This window comes from Haliotis rubra, unplaced genomic scaffold (assembly GCF_003918875.1).
Source record: "Haliotis rubra isolate DU_JTF1 unplaced genomic scaffold, ASM391887v1 Scf17, whole genome shotgun sequence".
Taxonomy (NCBI): Eukaryota; Metazoa; Mollusca; class Gastropoda; order Lepetellida; family Haliotidae; genus Haliotis; species Haliotis rubra.
This window is the reverse complement of record NW_025765669.1, coordinates 1918831-1939920: the sequence shown is the minus strand read 5'-3', so window position 1 is coordinate 1939920 and position 21090 is coordinate 1918831. Positions and strand designations below refer to the sequence as shown.

General features: G+C 41.1%; 1 protein-coding gene across 1 annotated transcript; it reads left to right on the top strand.

The window, feature by feature from the left end:
• The first annotated feature begins 6061 nt into the window (after positions 1–6061).
• Positions 6062–13027, top strand: LOC124272463 (C-type lectin APL-like). Its single transcript, XM_046707638.1, has 5 exons — positions 6062–6215; positions 9715–9803; positions 10386–10479; positions 12223–12454; positions 12905–13027. The coding sequence occupies exons 1-5, from the start codon at positions 6095–6097 to the stop codon at positions 12945–12947; spliced, it is 579 nt and encodes a 192-aa protein (XP_046563594.1). The 5' UTR covers positions 6062–6094; the 3' UTR covers positions 12948–13027.
• The last annotated feature ends 8063 nt before the right edge of the window (positions 13028–21090 follow it).

The window sequence follows — 21090 nt, the reverse complement described above, 5'->3', positions numbered from 1 at the left end:
CGTCACGAGCAGAAGACAAATCGTCCTACGTCACCTACGTGACAGATTTCTGCCGGCTACACGAACCAGGGCTGAGATGTTTAGAGGTCGACTGTCACAGACCATTCGAAATCGGTTGCGGGCTGCCAATCTCCATTCTCGACGTCCATATCGTGGGCCAATATAGACGCCGTTTCATCAACGTCAACGTCTGCTGTGGGCCCAACGTCACGTCCGATGGACCCAGAGAGACTGGAATCGAGTCGTCTTTAGCGATGAATCCAGGTTTACCCTCAGATTCGCGGACGGCAGGTATAGAGTCTGGAGACGACGTCGTGAACGGTATGCCCAATGCTGTGTACAGGAAGTCGACAGATTCGGGGGCGAAAGTTACTTGGTGTTGGGTGCTTTCCCTGGGAACAACCGTTCCCGACTTCTGGTCATCCGTGGAAACCTCACAGCTGCTGCTTACCGCGACCAGGTGCTCACCCCTGAACTCGTTCCTTTCATGGCGGCTCATGGCCCAGGTCTACAGTTCCAGCATGATAATGCTCGGCCGCATACCGCGATGTTGACACGAAATTTCCTTCAAAACGCTGGAATCAACGTCATGGACTGGCCATCGAGGTCCCCTGACCTTAATCCAATAGAGCACGTTTGGGATGCACTTGGGAGGAGGCTTCGTGGTCTTAGGAACCAACCTCAGAATTTGCAGGAACTTGGCGCTGCCTTGCAAGAGCAATGGCGCAGAATCCCCAACCACGTGTTCACAAACATCGGGCAGTCGATGAGGAGACGGTGTTTGGCAGTGGTGAATGCGCGGGGCGGCCATACACGATATTGAACTGAGAAATTTCGCATTTTTATTCTTGTGACTTGACATTCTTTATACCCATGTTTTGGAACGGCGGTGTAGCCTAATGGAACTGATTATGGCACTGTCAGTGTATCGAGTACATCACACAGATCTCAGCAATGAAATAATAACAGTTTCACCATCTTACCATCTCTTGTTCTTTTATAGTGCCCTGAAGAAAGAATGTGAAGTTTCTTTTTTGACTCAGTATATATTAACAGAAAAAACTCAATACCAGAGACAGTTGTTATTCACTCACTCACTCAAGGTACTCGTCCACAGTACAGTTCAATTTTAAAAATAGATGAACGTATGGTATGGATTAAAAACTTCCTTATAGTTTAGAACACGACGTTTCTGGGCTACTTCTTGCCCCTTCATCAGGTGAATGACAAAATATGATTTACAAGCAAAATATATAGAATGTACAGGAGGCCAGTGAGATGGAATTAAAGATTGAGATGTACCGAGATCAAGGAGATAAAGTGATATGTTTAGACTGAGATGTACAGACTTCAAAGCGATTAAGTGGTATGTTTATGCAATAGATATTATAGATTTGTATATACAGAGTGTTTATACAACCAAAAAGATATACATTGATTGGGTATACATCGACTTGAAGCCACTTATGAAAACAGAGATGGAAGACGCACATCAAAACATGAACAGTGGGAGCAACATGGGAAAACATGCACAGTGAATTGGAAGTTTCATTGGAAAATGTACAATGATAGAATGCCAGTAAAGTCTATATTTCTATGCACCAAGCATCCGGCAAGAAAATACCCTGATCCCTGTTGATTTCAAGTTTCGCGTGGTGGATCCAGACAGCCTCCATCAATTTTCCTTTCCGCCAATCGCTGATGGTGACGGCCAAAATGTCGTCCCAATTTATGGTATGGCTGGGATTTCTGATCACGTGTTCTGATAAGGCTGATTTCATGTCAGAATTCTTCACCGATGCTTTCTGTTCCTCCTATGCTGCCACATGTACATTTCAATTTGTATTCACCCTCTTGGGTTAGGGGTAGTTTCGCTGCTTCCTTTACCACTGGCTTTTAACAAAGATTTTAGGGTTTTGCCAGATGAGAAAGTAGTGTCAATGCTGGCAGTTTTCTTAAGAAGTCTACTGATGTGATGACTGAGGGAATATTTATGCGGATTGGGGATGGTTCAGGCTTAGTTGGAGGTTCAGCTCGTTATTCTAAGGTGGTCTTGATGGTGGTTTCTACAAGGTGTCTCGGGTAGCCACTGACGGTGATAAGGGTTGATTTGAGGTGGCCTAATTCTTGTTGAAGCTTGGCAGGACTGCATGTGTTTTGGGCACGTCTTAAAGGCGTTGAAACGGTGGCTCGCTTGATCTGGGGATGATGGTTGGAGTGATGATGGATATATTGGTCAGTATGGGTTGGCTTACGGTAGACGGAAGTGATGAGCTGGTTGTCGGAGTTCTGGATGGTGATGTCTAGGAAAGGGAGTTGGTGTTCTATATCAGTCTTCATAGTGAACTGGATACGTTGGTGGTGTTTGTATATAGTTCACGTGCCTGTCCTGGGTCAGTGATTGTGATTTACACAGGGTGACACAAGAGTAAATCTGACCAGGGGTCATGCACGTGAAACACATGCTTACGTCACCTGTCAGACATTACATCAATTGAACCCACGCCCTGAATGAGGTGATCAAAACAATCACGAAAAAAAATGATAGTTATATAGGTAACATTTTTAATAGGCGATCACCGTGACATTAAAATAGGTTCCAGTTAAATCCCAGAGAAACATGAAGGTAAATGTAAACACTTTTACACTGAAACGAATAACTAAAAAGATATTTGCAAAAAATGCAGTCCCAAAAGTTAGGTTGACAGACTATAGAGGGTATTACAACAACAGGTATAACAGAAACACCCAGAGGTAACTTGGCAACTAACGGAATTTGTTGCTGTATACTGAATGGGTGCCAACAACCAACAAAGACTGCAAGGGTGATTAGAAGATTGATTCGGGCCTGGCTCCCCGAATGAACGCATACATTGCCAGTCATGGGGGCATGACCCGTTATTGATTAAGTTATCTCAAACCATCATCTTTCGACTACAGTGAGTGAGTTTATTTGTACGAATCCTTCAGCAATATTCCAGCAATATCACGTCGGGGACACTAATAATGGGCTTCACACATTGTACACGTGTGGGGAATCGAACACAGGTCTTCCACATGACGAGCGAACACTTGAACCACTCAGCTACCTTTTTCGACTGCAGACCCTTCTTAATCACTGGACTGTCTGGTCCAGACTCGATTTATTTACAAACAACATTGTACAGCTGTAATACTGCTGAGACAAATATATTCTCATGATAGAGTCACACTTTTACAATCGACTCTGCTTTTAGCAGAGATTTCTTATTGATTTGGAAAGGTTTTGTCGCTTCTATTAACACACCTGTACCATGGCCCGTTTATTGTAATGGTGCACCTTGCCCTTTCTGGGCTTTCTGTAATTCTAATTTGCATGGAGGAGATATATGTTTTGTATCATATGGAAATGACCTTAAGGTTTAATTGATGTCATTTTAGAAAGAGGTCAAATGTAACACATGCTATGTTTTGGATGACACTTTCTCAGTAAGAACAGATTCTAGTACTTTTGTTGAGTCCCACCTACACACTCAGAGTCAGGCAATTAATCGCCAGCACGCAGTCTACCCCACTCAGCCATCGCGGCTTCCCAAAAAATGGAAGTCAGAGAACTGGTAGTCTAGACCAGCGACTTTGTGTACCCCATGGCCGAAAGCTATGAATACACAAATGCCAATTAGAAAGTGATTTAATGTAACACTCTGAGTGTGTGGTTCGAATCCCGGATGGGACCCAACCCAAGAAAAAAATTAGAATCTGTACTTTACTGAGAAAGTGGAATCCCAAATGTATGGTCTTTGGTTAATAACATCTATTTCGAAATATATATCAAATGTGAAAGTTTTTTTCACCTTTTGCCCTGTATTTGAATAGCATATATGCTGAAAGAACCGATTTCATTACAAGTGTCTCGCTAATGGATCTATGCTATGAACACAAATGATAATGGCACAAAAGTAGGGATCTTTTGTTCCAAGATAATGTAGCCAATGTAATCTCACAGAACTCGAGACTGTTTTAGCAATAGATTTTTTCTCGTGTTCGTTTCATATATTTTAGAAGAATAGTTGTTTATACTTCAGCAGACCTTGTCACATAACCCTATTTCCACTTTGCAATAAATCTTTCTACCATAAGAAACATATAAAAAGAGTTCTGTGACAACATTTGTTTACTTCCATTGTGTGTACAAACATGTACATTACATGTGTTAAGAGGATTGCTATTACAACATGTCAAGCCATTCAGATTTGCAGAGATACAACATGAAAACTGCTGATGAAGATCCGGCTTAGAATTGGTCTTCAGCAACCAATTTGTGTCCCTAGCGGCGACTAAAAGCATTCGGTGGTGAGAATTCTGACTTGTGTGATTGATGTTACCTAATGCCATTTGTGTCGACCGATGCTCGTGATATCAATGGTTACATTGTAGTTGTTGTTGTTGTTGTGTCACCGAAAACCGCAATATAGTTGGAATATTGCTGCATGCGGTGTTAAACAACAAATAAACACAACAATATTCCAGCTATATGGAGGCGGTCTGTAAATAATCGAATCTGGACCAGACAATCTAGTGATCAACATCATGAGCATCGCATTAGGGCTTCGATGACATGCATCAACCAAGTCAGCGAATCTGACCACTCGATCCCGTTAGTCACCACTTTGTGTGTTGCTAACCCGGGTCTACACGGCCAACTAAGGCTCTCAGGTGTGTTTATTAAGAAATGCTTCAGATTAGCATTTTAACAAACAAAGGCATTACCAATAAGACCACCATGATAAGGTGACGAGTTTACACCTTACGAACACGTTAATGGCTCAAGTGGCTATTTTGTTACCGTCTAAAAAGGTTACCCGAAACCCAAAGGAATTCAAGATTTAATAAACGAAAGTAGTAATAATAATAGAAAGCGATGGTCTCCCATGCCTGACGTCACAATTTCTTGTAACTTTGTTCCCAACCTGAAGCACAAAGGTTGTAAAATAAGTAAATAACCACACAAGATTAACATTTTATAATGAAACACTAGAGGTTTACGGTCATAAACAGCCATACAATGGATCAAGGAATCTGAAAAAATGAGTCAAAATATTTGTCAGCAGTAATAAATTTTAGTCCCTTTGTCAAAAGTCAGGTCAGTCAGTGTTTGTTGTGGTTGTTTTTAACATGGCACTGAAGAAACCTTGATTAAGATTGATTATATATACTCAGTCTGTAAATATTTTAATACCCATTTCAAGTTGAGCTCTCTTTCACAAAACCCGAGCGTTTCAAAACATTAACCCATCGACAGCCAAGGTGTCGATCAATATGGCAATTGCTCTAGATAACTATTAGAATGTTGTATACGTTAGCTATCAGGACAACAGCTGGGGTAGCCTAGTGGTTAAAGCGTTCGCTCGTCACACCGAAGACCCGGGTTCGATTCCCCACATGGGTACAATGTGTGAACCCATTTCTGGTGTCCCCTGCCGTGATGTTGCTGGAATATTGCTGAAAGGCTAAAAGAGGCTAAAAGAGGCAAGAGGCGAAAATCTAAACTCACTCGTTCGTCGTCTGCAGCTGAAATCAGTGTGATCGCCATAGTAGGTGTTTTTGTACACAGGTGATATAGGGGCGTTGGGGAATATCAGGTGTACCCTGATAGTTAAAGCGATTACTTGTAGTATGTGAAGCCCGTCTTTACTGTCACTCATTGGAATAGTGTTTGAATCGGCTCACTCACTCACTCATTATGGGTACTCATTATATATAGTCAAAGACTTAAAGATTATTTAATTTGGTTACTATAATTTAACAATATTTTCCGTGGTATTGATTTAACATCAGCAAAGAGAGGATTAAGTGAAGGAATTGTAAAAGAGTAATGAAATCACTGAGTGAGTGAGTTAGGTTTTACGTCGCTTTTAGCAATATTCATTCGGCGTGACGAACGAACACTTTAACCACTAGACCACGAGTCCGTGTATAACTTGTTGAATGTTTACATACATTTTACCCTGATAAACAAACCTTAAAAACAAATGTACAGGACTCGAAACATGTTTCTATATTCAGCCAGAGAGAGATAACCTGTGCAACAGTGTAAATGTCAGATAACTGACACATGTCTATTTCCCATACTTGTTTGTTCACGAAGAACATCCAGAAACACTGCCGTTGTCACTGTCGTCACGGTAGACGCAGCATGCTTCAGTTCCTGGCGTTCCTGCTGGCGGTGTACACAGGTAGGTCTATCTTGAACGTGTAATGACCAAATCCACATTTTGACACTTATTTCAAAAGACGCTAGTGAATGCAACTGTTAAACTAGCCCATAGTTTGATAATCACAGAGTGTCACTTTCAATAGTCACCAACATCCGATTCTGCCAGATTCTTACACACTGCTTTATTCCGTGATAGTGTTGCGTAGTACAATTAAAAAAATATTACACATGAAGCAGGTTCAAGCTGAAACCATACAAAATATAACCTTATTAAAATACCCTTATGTCCAAAACAACGCTTTATACAATACAAATTCACTTATTATCTTAATATTCCTTATCATTCAAGATACGGTAGTGTCACGCATGCGTCACAACACCATTGTGGTAACTATCAAAACGATTTAGGCTACTAAGTGAACTTTTATAAATCATACATTCATAAAAGCATATACCATACATGCATATACAAACATATTACTCACAAATTTCATGGCAGAATCAATACATCTGAAGTAGCCGTACTCGTACATCATTTTCTCCCCCACAGCGATGCACACTGTCCTCTCACGCCATACTGCATGCTTTTTGTGCCTTATGCCCTCCACCCGCAGTTACCACCCCTGTTCAAAACTAAGCCATTTAACCGCATACCGCTAAATAAACAAAAGTGACTGTCTGTCTGTTAGCGTAACAGGACCATCAATCCTGTGATAAAGAAAACTAATTACCCATATTTTTGTCATTTACACAGAGAAACAAACATTTGCCGGATTGGGGATGATGGGGGCCCTTGGCGAGGAGGTTTCGAATTTAGACTGTACATAAGATTCGATTTTTTGCAATATAGATAGTTCTTTTCCCTTATAAACCGAAACATGAGTCTCATTAACCAGTTCAGACAATGACATAGTTTTCAGCCAATCCGAAGTTTCTCGTGTGAAAGTGAAAAGAGTCACTACAAACAACTATGGTTACACTGAATTCCAATCCCTTGTTCCATAGGAAAATGGTATTTATAAATTGATTTTAATTTTAAAGTTTAAAAATATCGTATTTCTATATCTTATGTCGAGGTTTAGGCAGCATGTCGTTAACTAAGACTTGACAGACTGCCCCTGTTTGAAGAGGTCGTACAATCATTCACAATCCATCTGGCTCACTGGTTACACCTGTTATGTGTTCTTTGCACTAATTAAGTATATTTTAGTAACGTACAATATGATTGATATGATATCAAGTCCGTACCAGACCGTCAAACCTTTCTAGCGGCAGAGCCTCGTTTTGAGAATTCCACTATTTCCAGATTTCCGTTTGTCAGAGCACGCTGTACGACAGAGCACGCTGCACGGCCTGTTTGCAAGGATTAGAAGGAGCGTAGTGGTGCAATATACAAGTTATTAGATGTATCAAATCATATTGATTAATATTTATATATCCAGTTGAATGAGTTGTTCTCCAAATTCACTCTGGTTATTGTACTAAGTTGCGCAATAGGACGGAACCCAGTCAGCAGAAAACGAGACTGTTGTGTAATTAGTGTTTTGACTTGAGGTGCGTTCGCTCGTCACGCCGAAGACCTGGGTTTGAATCCCCACATTGGTACAATGTATGAATCCCATTTCTTGTGTCCATCCTATTTCTGACATCCAATGCCAAAGATATTCCAGAAAACAACTATTGTTTGTAAAGTTCAGGGAGATCTTGACTGATATGAATGATGTACTTCTTCAAATAGTGGCTTACCACAAGTAAAGTGGACCCAAACGATTTTAAAAAAGTCAATGATAAACAGTGATAAAAGTTAATGATAAAGTCACTGCGTCTCTTTGAAGTTTCCTCTAAGCTGTCATATCATGATATGAAAGAACATGTTCAAAGCGGCGTTTGTATTCACTCACGATCATTCCGTAAATAGTCTGCAAGTATGTTTGAGCGTTCCACGATACTGGACGGTTGTTCCGGACCAAAGCCTCGTTACGCCCACTCCGTTGACCTCAACACTACTTAATCTTACACAGTTTAATCATAGTCTGTCACGCGTGATTATAAATGTAGGTGTATATAGAGAGTTGAGCTTGACGATGAAGTGAAACATGGGTTTCAAATCACGATAATCACCTAAGATTGCACACTCTTGTGCAGTGATGACTGAGCATTGCACCATTGCCACTTATTACTTGAATGTGACCGGACATTTCTCGTATTTGTAAACAAACGCGTATATTTTGAACTCAGAACGGAATGGTTTAATAGAAGCCTTTCTGCGTGATTTACAGATTGTTTATTCTGAAATAATACGCCTAAAATTGTGACATTAATAGAGGGTAATGATATTACTTTTGGCATCAACGTTTTCTCTATCCATCCAAGAGGCGTCTTTGTGCCCACATGGAACCGTAACCATTGAGATTGGAATTGAAAACTTTGGTGGAAGGGAGTGGAGAGAGTGGGGGAGGTAAAATTGAACACCACATCGGTCATATTTCAGCCATATCGTGACAAGTGAAAATGAAGACAAGGACACATTTTCAGTATAGAGCTACAGTCCGTTTGAGACAAAATGATACCGATGAATTGCAATCTAACACAAAAACAAAAGGACATAAAAGTATCAAACCAACGCGGACTGCAATAAAAACAACAGACCAACTCTAGAAAAAAAAGGTGCATAATTTGTGTCACAAAAATAACAATGTTGTTAAGAAACTGTCATCATTTATTTGTGCGTTTTCCAAGTTTGTTACAAGGACGCATTGGCAACTAAAGGAACTGCGCGAAAAGCGAGATGCACACGTGCATTAGTGACGTCAGAGACATGCGATTACTGTTGATTGACAAAGTGAGAGAAAATGAAAGTCTATGATTTACAAAGTCTATGATTTTTTTCAAGGATGAAAAAGAGAGGGGGTGACTCAAGTATGCAAATACTAAGTACATACAGCGCACTGCCTGTGCAGCTGGGGTACGTGTCATCTCGCCAGCTCAACAATTTGTTGAGAACCCGTTAACGCACGTGCATCTCGCTTTTCGCGCTGTTTCTTTAGTTGCCAGTGCGCCCTTGTAACAAACTTGGAAAACGCACAAATAAATCAGATATGAAACGAAGGAATGTAACAGTATTTGTCAGTATTATTGTTTAACTGTTTCTGATTTCATTAGTATGCATCAGCATGGATACCAGCGAAGACCCAGGTTAGAATTAGTCTTCAGCAACCCATGCTGGCGAAAGAGGCAACTAACGGGATCTGGTGGTCAGGGTCGCTGACTTGGATGACACATGTCATCGTATCCCAATTGTGTAGATCGATGAACGTGATTGTCTGGTCTAGACTTTATAACTTATAGATCGTCGCCATATATCTGGAAAATAGTTGCGTTAAACAACAAGCCATCCAACCAACCATCAGAGATCGAGATACAGCGTTGATACCTACGATATATGCATTCCCGATTACAATGGCAACAATTTGATGATTTACATTTTCTCATTACGTCACTTCCGCCGTTTGTTTCAGTGGGAGCTGTGTGTCCATTTGGATTTGTTCACTATGGTGACTCCTGCTACGCTTTCATTGCAGAAGAAAAGGCGTGGGACAAAGCTCAGGTTTGTACAACACTGAAGTTTGAGTGATGAATATGTACAAAGCATCTCATATTTTCACTGGGGACCAGGTTCCTGTACTTCAACTCCCACAGTTAACACAGACTTAGGACAATCGTAGTGTTGAGACCGCTTTGTGAGTGAGTGAGTGAGTGAGTTTATTTTCACGCCGCACTCAGCAATATTCCAGCTATATGCCTGCTGTCTGTAAATAATTGATATTCAGGAACCCGTGTCGTAAGAAGCAACTAACGGCGATAAACAGTTATGCTCGCTGACCTGCTTGATATATGTTTTTGTATCCCATTTGCGCCGATCGATGACCATAGTGTTGATCACTGGATTGTCTGGTCCAGACGTGATTATTTACAGACCGCCGTCACACAGCAGGAACCTTGCTGAGTACAGCTTTAAACTAAAAATTCATATGTTAACACACTTCTAGACAACACGATTCTGCATTTATTGGCACTGTGCCCAAGCTGGTGGATTTAACCAAACATATACAATCACGTAAAGTTACAAAGACTTTTCACTCATTCACACACCCGCTAACTGTTACCCCTTACGTGTTTGTCGTTGTAGGACTTCTGCCTGAGGAAATATGGAGCCCATCTGGCCGAGGTCGAAACAGCTGGCGAAAATACGTTCATAGTGGACTACCTAAATAACAATACGCGTACGTCAACGTCATTATTTAGCTAGAAGCATCCCTCGTGCCTTGACGGCATATCATTGTGACATGACCGACAAATGACGTCACACAGTACTATTTTAACAATAATCAGGCAGTTGTGTGTCGCCACAGTGCTGATTCCTAAGTTTGCAATCCAGGTAATGGCATCTTCTGTTCGGAAGACCCGTGAAGATCCGAGTTAGAATTGATCTTCAGTAACCCATGTTTATCGTAAGAGGCGACGAAACGGGATCGGGTGGTCAGGCTCTCTGTCTTGGTGAACACATGTCATCGTATCCCAATTGCATAGAACGATGCTCATGCTGTTGATCACTGGGTTGTCTGGTCCAAACTCGATTATTTACAGATCGCCGCCATGTAGCTGGAATATTTCTGAGTGCGGTGTAAAACTCATTCAAGCATTCACTGTTCGGAAGAGCTGTGATATATTGCAGATACATTCTATGGTCATATGAAGATTCTGTGACTATGGATATAGTTTGTAGATATATTCTATGGCTACGAGCTATGATATACATTGCAGATATATTCTGTTCATAGTCTACGAGTTGTACGCTGTAGATACATTATAGGGCTATGAGCTGTAATATCCATTGCAGATATATTGAATGTCTACGAACTATGATAAATGTTGCAGATATATTGAATGTCTACGAACTATGATAAACGTTGCAGATATATTGAATGGCTACGAGCTATAATATACGTTGTAGATGTAATCTATGGTTTCGAGCTATGATGTACGTTGAAGAATGATACATTCTTTGGCTGCAAGCTATGATAAACGTTGCAGATACATTCTATGACTATGAAATGTGGTATACGTTGTTAATATATTATATGGCTACGAGCTATGATATACATTGAACATACATTTTATGGCTATGAACTATGATAAACGTTGCAGATACGTTCTATGGCTATGAACTGTGATACACGTTGTTAATATGTTATATGGCTATGAGCTATAATGATATACGTTGCAGATACATTGAATGGCTGCGACCTCTGATATAATTTGTTTATACACGTTACAGATACACGGTCTTATATACGTTGTAGATACGATCTACGTTACAGATACGTTCTACGGCTACGATATATGATATACGTTGTAGATACGTTCAACATCTACGAGATATGATATACGTCGTAGATACGTTTTACAGATACGTGCCTACGGCTACGATATGATATACGTACAGATACGTCGTAGATACGTTCTACGGCTACGAGATATGATATACGTTCTACGGCTACAGATATGATATACGTTGTAGATACGTTCTACGGCTATGAGATATGATATACGTGGCTACGAGATATGATATACGTTGTAGATACGTTCTACGGCTGAGATATGATATATGATATACGTTACAGATACGTTCTCCGGCTACGAGATATGATATACGTTACAGACACGTTCTACGGCTACGAGATGTGACATACATTAAAGATATGTTCTACGGCTACAAGATATGATATACGTTACAGATACGTTCTACGGCTACGAGATATGATATACGTTACAGATACGTTCTACGGCTACGAGATATGATATACGTTACAGATACGTTCTACGGCTACGAGATATGATATACGTTACAGATACGTTCTACGGCTACGAGATATGATATACGTTGCAGATACGTTCTACGACTACGAGATATGATATACGTTGCAGATACGTTCTACGGCTACGAGATATTATATACGTTACAGATACGTTCTACGGCTACGACCTGTGGTTGGGAGGAACTGACAATACCTTCGATAAGTCTTGGCGCTGGGCTGTGCTCTCCAACACAACCTTGACGTTCACAGACTGGTCACCAGGGCAACCAGACGGTAGTTTCCAAGGATTAGAACGTTGTCTGGAACTGGAATCCACGTACAAGTTGAAATGGAACGACGACGACTGTTACGACCACAACCTGTTCATTTGTGAACGACCGTAAGTGTAATTCACCCATACGTCCTCCTGCCTGCAACAAGCTACCTTTTATCACAGGATACTGAGCAAAGACCGTATGTGAATCATTGTGTTACATGGTAACTGATTTTTGTTACGTACAATGTTCAGAATGATGATCTTATGTTATTTTGTTATCTTTCCTTCGGGTATGTACGGAATCTTTACATCACACTATTTTTAGTACATGCGTTAGTTGCTAAAAAGTGTCAGACAAATTAGACGACCCCTCATAGACACTTTTATTTTATAATACGATACTAGATAATGAGAAAAATATATTAGTTATGTTGCTTTCAAAAGTGCAAAAATGTGATACAGATGTAACTTCACGGAAAGTATGAACATTAAAGGCATCGTCTCAGAACACTACTATCATGAAGCGAATATGTGGAGAATATTTATACTCATAGATTCTTAATTGCTTTTCAGATTTAATCCTCCTATCCCTCCTTTACCGGATGTTGGACGCTGATCAGATTATCGATTTCTTCCTTGAGGGGCGGCCATGAGGGGCGGTCACTCTTTAACCATTCAGTAAAATGGTTAGCAGTTTACTGTTTAATGTCATCTTTTCAAATTACCTCACCCGTGAAAATCCGGGTTAGAATTGGTCTCAAGCAAGTCATGCTTGTTGTAAGAGGCCACTAACGGGATCGGGTAATCAGACGTTGTTGACATCGTATCCAAAATGCGTATATCGATGCTCATGATGTCAGTCACTGGATTGTCTGGTCGAGACTCGATTGTTTACAGACCGCCGTCATATGGCTGGAAGGTTGCTGAGTGCAGCGTTAAACAACAAACAAACAAACAAAACAAACACAAATCACTGATACATTATTAGAGCTTAGTGACGATTGATTATTAGGAGGCAATCTTCAACACATTAACAAAGTCAGCTATCACGGCCAGAATCTACACATCGTAGTGTCAGGTCACCACGAACTTCCACCACACTGTGACATATCCGTGTTCCGTTGTATGGTACATGTAAAACTCGATCGATATGATCTAACATCTGTAAATATTTCACCCAGTGCCACGGAGCATGTGTTATGTCGCTGGGTTTGTATTCTGGCAAATGCGCCGTACTCTGAGAGTGTTGATTAAAATTCCGGATGGTACCTATCAAATAGAAGTGACAAAACTCTTTCCACATCCATAAGAAATATCTGCTAGAGACAGTGATTGAGTGAGTGAGTGAGTGAGTATGCTTTTTAGCAGTATTCCAGCAATATCACGATGGGGTACACCAGGAATGGGCTTCACACACTGTATCCATGTGGGGAATCGAACCCGGGTCTTCAGCGTGACGAGCTAACGCTTTAACCACTAGGCTACCCCACCGCCCCAAATATCCGCTAGAAGCAGAGTCGATTGTGCCAGTGTGTCCATATCATGAGTATATATTTGTTTCATTACAGCTATAAGATGTTGTTTGTATACAAATCGAGTCTGGGTCAGACAATCCACTGATTGTCGCCATGCGATACGATGACAATGCATGAATGAATGAATGAATGAATGAATGAATGAATTGTCTTTATTTCCTCCAATAATGTCGGAGAGTACAATGAGTTATGACATGAATACAAAATACATGATTATGTACAAATCATATTAAAATGGGAAAGAAAGTTAAGCATATGTATATATAATACACTGGGGCGTCACTGAATGGAATACAAATCATAGGTAGATCCTGCTCTGTAGGTTCCAGGAACTAATGTTCCTGGCTACAATGTCAATGAACTGGGCCCACATGTGGATGTCCATGTTATCCACGATAGGGGTGATGCCACCAAGTAGAGTGATAACTCTCGTGTCATCAGAGCTACTCTCCAGATTGATATATGTTTCTAGAGGCAAGATATCGAACAATCGTTCATACATGTTATTTCTTTGGCTAAACAGTTCACTGCAGCACAACAACTGGTGCTGCACAATATCATCTGTCTCCTCACGACATATAAGACAGAGTCCAGCACTGACCGGTAGTATCCCAAGCTTTACCAGGGCGTACACAGGCCTACTGTACAGGTCAAACAGTAATCACATGTTCCACAGTCTATGGGACGAGAGGCCCGTGTGTATAGCAGTAAACCGTTGTAAGTCGGGCCGCATGGATAACTGCTTTCTCCATACTGACTTCTCTCTGGTAAACACTGCTTTATTACATATAGTTTTCCACTCATATTTTGATGGAAAGAATCCCTTATCTATGTAATGAAGCAGATATTGATACAGTTCATACTTCGCACATATAGTAATCAAGTCATGAATAACAGAGTTTTTGTTGAAGTTACCACTTAAGAACTGTCCACATCTGAAATAAAACAGTAGCTTGATCATTTGGGTTGAGCTCGCGCGACATATTCTGCCGAGGTAGCTCAATTTCTTTTTGTCAATCGTGGCCTCCATACTGCAGAGTCCGAGAGTCTGTGTGGTAGCAGCAGTTGGAGACCGCACATGGAATCCTTGAATGATTCGTGCAAAGTATCTCTGCAACCTCTCTAATTCTTCTATTTCTGGTCTTGTGATGTTAGCCCACAGTTCACATGAATACAGGGCACTTGCTAAGATAATACGCTGCCAGATCTTAGCACAGATTACTGGGTTCAACCCTCCTGCTCGAAGACCAACGTCTTTGAGAGATGCTATTATCCGTCTAGCAGAAGAACAGGCTCGACTCGTTCTCTCACTTTGGCTTTTGGTATGAACCAGAGATCCTGCGTATATTGTACTATTTTTTTACAGGCACGTGAATGTTATTCAGTTTAAAGTTAGGTTCCTTGATATCCTTCTCTCCGCCCTTGAACACAAGAACGCAACTCTTGGCTGGATTGTAGCACAACCTCCACAGGCACGAGTAATAATGTACAATGTTGAGTGAAGCCTGCAGTCCATGATTAGTTGTACTGATCAGGGTCGTGTCGTCTGCTAGCACCACTGAAGGTATATGATGTTGTCCAATCAACGCTCACCGTTTAAGGTTGTCGAGCTGTGTGATCAGATCATTGATGTAAAGGAGGAACATCCATGCAGACAACACTCTTCCTTGCCCCACTTCTTGTCTGATTGGGAAAGTACGACTCGTGATGCCGTTGTATTGAACACATGCAGACGCTTCTTTGTACGAGTGTCTAATCAAGTGCACCACCTCCACATGTCTACCATAAAACTTCTTGAAAGCTTTACTGAGGCATTGAAAATGTTGTAACCTTGATCAAACAACTTCTGAGCCAGAGTGGCATGACGCTCTTTGAAATCCTGGTAAAAAAAGACCACGCTCGATTGTACCTCAAATGTTGTGAAATGTAAACACTAAAGGCTGGAGCTGTGGGAAATATTGCTCGACATGAAAGGGAAGCTGACTATTGGAAAGCTGTCATACAGCATTGTGGAGCGTTTCTTGTTACTCTGAATCTTTATGCATAGATCTAAATATGATCTTTAATTGTCTCCTTTATTTCAAGTTCAGTTGGATAAATCAGTGGAATGCAATTGGCTATTTGATGGTTACTGAAGGATATAAGTTAAACTTCTTGGCTAAATTACCTGGTTTTGATTTTGCCAACCCAAGCACAAATTCTGATACATATGCATAAAGAAACAGATGCGCAAGTAGGGGAGCACAGTTGCTGCCCGTGGGGTTGCTTACTTCTTGTTTTACACCCAAATATAAAAAAAAGGTTATCAATGAGAAAATCCAGCATATCACATATTGTTTTCTCGGTAAACTTCATATGACAAGTATTATACTTAACTAAGATCCTGTAATCACAAATGTGAATTATGTTTTAAGTTTGACCACTTTCAAAAGGCACTGTCTGCTTTTAACTCTGGGCCGTGGGGACCGTGCCAGTTTACATTCATGAGAAGGGTAGGCAATACGTGATCTGAACTACCTGTTGTGGGCGCTCCATGGTTTGGGTGAAACTTCGGTGGCTGAAGGGGTTAGATCGCTACTTTGAAAGGATTAGGTTCTTTACAGTGTGAGTGGTGGATCAAATCACGGTTGCAGATCTACACTCTTCAAAAAAGAAACGCATAGGCGTTTTCAGCAGATCATTTCGACATTTTTGACAGCAATCGTCATTAAGGCATGTCGTGGTTGTTGTGTATTGCGGTCAAATGCATCCCAAAATGTGTTTGTAAACGTTTGTCGTAAAAAATGAAACGATACATTAAAAGTGCATGCAGAAAAGGTTTTCCACGTAATGCCCGTGCAATGTGTCGTAAACATGAGTAGAAACATCGACATTAAAAGGCCAAACCAAATTCATCATTACATTACGAAATTTACGACGTAAACGAAGACTAAAAGTGCTACTGACCGAAATATCGCCATTGGACGTTTGGAAGCAGGGGAGTCCCAGTCTGCCACTGAAGGACACTTCAACGTTCACTACAGCACCATGTCATGACATCGATATACCCACTTCAGTTCGACCCACTCCTGTGCAGGACCGATTAATCCGGGTGTTTCACCTACGTCACTGTTTTGTTACAGCAACGGACACTGCAGGACAGGTGCCTGGTCTTCGAAGAATATCCGACCAAACCATCAGAAATCATCTGAGAGAAGTGGGAATTCGAAAATATCGACCAAAAATTGGACCCGTCCTGACACGATTACACCGACAACGACCTGTCCAGTGGTGCAGCAGGGTACAGGCATGGGACTTGGGGAACGCAAGGACCGCGTTTGGATCCTCCTGCAACGACGGGATGGAAGACAACGTGTCTATCGGCGTCAACACGAACGTTTTGTGCCAAACTGCGTTCGACAGGTCGACAGATTTGGTGGAGTAAGCGTCATGGTGTGTGTGTGGTGGGTGGGGGTGGGGTCTTTTTTTGTGTGTGTTCATGTCCAACACGGGTAGATCAGACCTCACCTCCTGCCACTTTTAACCGCCAGAGGGAGCTGTTTCAACTCGACAACGCTTGACCCCACACAGCTCGTGTAACAAGCGCCTATCTCGCCAATGCAAAATAAATGTCCTTCCCTGGCGCCCGATCGAGCATCTTTAGGACGAACGTGGTCGACGCGTCCGTAAACGTCACCATCGTCCTCAGACACTTTGCAGGAGAAATGGCGAAGAGTTCCCCAAGCAAAAATCCGACGTGCAATCCCTTCCAATGCGGTGTCGAGCAGTGAAGGCAGCAAGGGGTGGTGTCACCAGGCACTGACGTGAACGCCCCCTTGTGTCCACAAATGTGCAGTGAGTGAACTGAATGAATGCTGACAATGACAACGATACATATGTTCATCCATATATCGATTTTCCTTCATCTATGTTCAAGCTTAATCGACTTATGTACACTTACATACGTTTAATACATTTCCTTATTTTGGGCCTATGCGTTTCTTTTTTGAAGAGTGTATCCAGAAAAGTACAACAAGAGTGCAATCCCAAACTAATATCAAATAATTACCTGGTTCCTACTGGTAGACTGAAAGTGAAGACCATGATAGTTGTCTGTAGGATATCGGTGTTGAGAATGCTCTCAGCAAACGTTAAACCATACCATTTATTCATGTTAATTATGGTTACAATTCAGGTCTCGTCATTTCAGGTGAAGTTATTTAACCTGGTTATATCGATACACAACATAGGCCTTAAGGCAAACGTTATAGTGACGTGCGACAGTCAGCGATCTGACCCACTCGCTACCACTGACTGACTGACTGACTGAGTTTGGTTTTACGCCGCTTTTAGTAATATTCTATCAACATCACGGCGGGGGACACCACAAATGGGCTTCACTCATTGTGCCCATGTGGGGATTCGAACCCGGGTCTTCGGCGTGACGAGCCAACGCTTTAACCATTAGGCTACCCCACCGCCCCGCACTCGCTACCACAACATGGAAGTGGGACAACCGGTTGTCTAGACGACGTGCTTTGTGTACCCTCTAACAAATGTAGTGGAAACCGTGGTGGTTGAGTGGGTTAAATCGCTCAGTTTCTGTTCTGGCGATAGGGTGCCTGACTCAGAGAGTTTTGGTTCAAATCCCGGACTCAACCTAATAATATTACAATCTGTACTTTACTGCGAAAATGTAATCCCAAATGTAACATATGTTACATCTGACAATTTTCTAAATGGCCTTGTGTATTCCTATATATCGGCCGTGGGTTCCGTGCCAGTTTAGCCCTCTGGTGGAGCTGGTCACTCGTCCTCTACCAACAGTAGCCATACAAGCGTTAACAAAGGGAGCAAGCAGTTGAATGAGCGGTGGGTAGGTTCTGAGTTCCAGTCGACAGATATGTAGAACAACTTGCTTATATTTTCGGGTCGGCGGCCAAATTACAGTCGGTCGGGTAAAGAGGAACACAGAAAAAACAAATGTTGTCCTTAAATCTGCAAACGATATGTAAAAATGGTAAGTATACGAGCGACAAGAACACAACGTCTATTGGTGTTTCTAAATTGAAGCGAGCGTAAAATCCTTCAGACCAGTGCAACAGTTCAGCACACATTACCAGCAAATGACAACATCTGTCACCCGCTGTCTTCTGTCGTAAGTTGTGTCATCACATGTGTACCTAGAACTAGTGTTTTAGTCGTATCTTCTTTTCTTGCGAGTTTTAACTATAATATACTTTCAGTCTCTCATGAACGTTCTTATTGTATATATTAGAAACTCAATGCCCGCCGAACCAAATTCGCCCTTCTTTACTGAATTGAATCTAATAGCATCGTTGATCACCATACCAATTACTGAATTGTCTTCAGTGGTCTTGTTCTGATTAGAATTACGTGGTGCCTGGAATACTGCTGAGTGCGACGTTAACCAACATGCACGCGCGCGCGCATGCACACGGACGCACACACACACACACCTACAAAAGATCTATCTTTTTCTTTATATCATAAATTTCCTTTACATCATTTGACCCGTAAAGATCCGGTTAGAACTGGTATTCAGCAACCCAAGCTGAATAGGAGGCGACTAACGGTATTAGCCTAAATACATTCGTGAACAAATAAGACATCAGAATATATATCTAACTATCTATCTATCTACCTACCTATCTCTTTGTTAGGGATATTGGTATTTTTATGGTTATATTTAATCAGTATGTCAATGAATAAATATATCATTATTCATAATTTCAAAATTTGTATATATCCCTAACCCTGATAGATATTCAGATAGATATCATATTTGTATACATCATCATGTGAAAATACATCAATATATACTCATGCCAATAAAGACATTGTCACCCACCCACCCACCCCACACCCACAAAATACCTTTCGTTAACCTAAATACCACATACCCAAATTAAAAATTTTATCCCTTTCCATTATTGGCATGAGTATATATTGATGTTTTTTTCACATGAAACAAAGATATTTCACATAAGCACAATCATCAATGACGTGTTAATGGCAAAATACCTTTCGTTGACTTTTCAGTCATGTATTATCCCTTTTGAGCTTTATTGAGAGCAATCAGCTGTATATTTCTTTGTTTAGATATTGACATATCTGTCTGCATTCACTTGACATTTGATGTGGAAAATTATATTCACTGAGCGAATAAGATTCTACGCCGCTTTTAGCAATATTCAAGCACCCACGGAGGGGACACCAGAAATTGTCTTCAAACATTGTACTACGCCGCTTCTAGCAATATTCAATCAATATCACGGAGGGGGACACCAGAAATTGTCTTCAAACATTGTACCCTAGTTGGGAATCGAACCCGGTCTTTAGCGTGATGAGCGAACTAGACTACCCCACCGCCCGTGTTCATTACAGAATAAAATACGAGTTCATGCCTCGGCAATTGTTTAGCCATACAGCGAAATGAAACATGAAACGTGTGGCACAACATGTGGTATATGTCAGTGTGTTTCTACTGTCAGGTTGTAACTGCTGGTGCTTTTTATATAAGCATGTCATGTTCACATCGACTCACCAACCACACTCGATGTCTAACTCCCGTCCTGCTAGAGAATCATGCTGGAGGCAAAGGTACAGTAAGCCCCCACCTAATAAGGTGGTCTAAACATTGGTTATTGGTGTCTATAGCCTATTTATATTTGATGAGTCTGAATCTGATGTCTATATATGTGTTTTAATGTTGATCAGGACCCGCTTGCACAAAACGATCTTATCCCAAAGACACTCCTAGCTCCTTTAACATAGGTTAACGATAGTCTTAGCGCTATGATCGCTTTGTGCAAGTGGTCCCAGGTTTGTTTTATTGTGAAACTGCGCTACACTTTTCTTCTGTGTTACTGTCCTTTATTGACACATACTTTAAAATGAATATTGTTTGTATCCACATATGGCTGTAATATTGCCTCAGCGATGTAAAAATTAAACTGACTCACTCCAACGCCCCAGGCTATCATCATACATGTGCTCTGCGTGTACAATATGTTATTGACCATATAAGGAATGACATGTAAATATGAAAAGGAATCGGGATCGTGGTTTCTAATCGAATATGTACTTTTTGAGAATCAATTTAGCGACGGGCTGTTTATAGAAAGTGTGCAATCCGTACATAATTGAAAACCTACATTCCATTTAGCAATTCACATAAACGAGAAAAAGGTACGAGAAATCAATATTGTACATGTATGCGAC

What these genes read in the sequence shown, in the direction of transcription:
- LOC124272463 (XM_046707638.1), top strand. Translation starts at nt 6,095, where the DNA reads ATGTCTATTTCCCATACTTGTTTGTTCACGAAGAACATCCAGAAACAC. An exon ending in AGGCGTGGGACAAAGCTCAG is followed by an intron (nt 9,804 to 10,385) that starts GTTTGTACAACA and finishes TTGTCGTTGTAG; the next exon opens with GACTTCTGCCTGAGGAAATA. An exon ending in CTGTTCATTTGTGAACGACC is followed by an intron (nt 12,455 to 12,904) that starts GTAAGTGTAATT and finishes ATTGCTTTTCAG; the next exon opens with ATTTAATCCTCCTATCCCTC.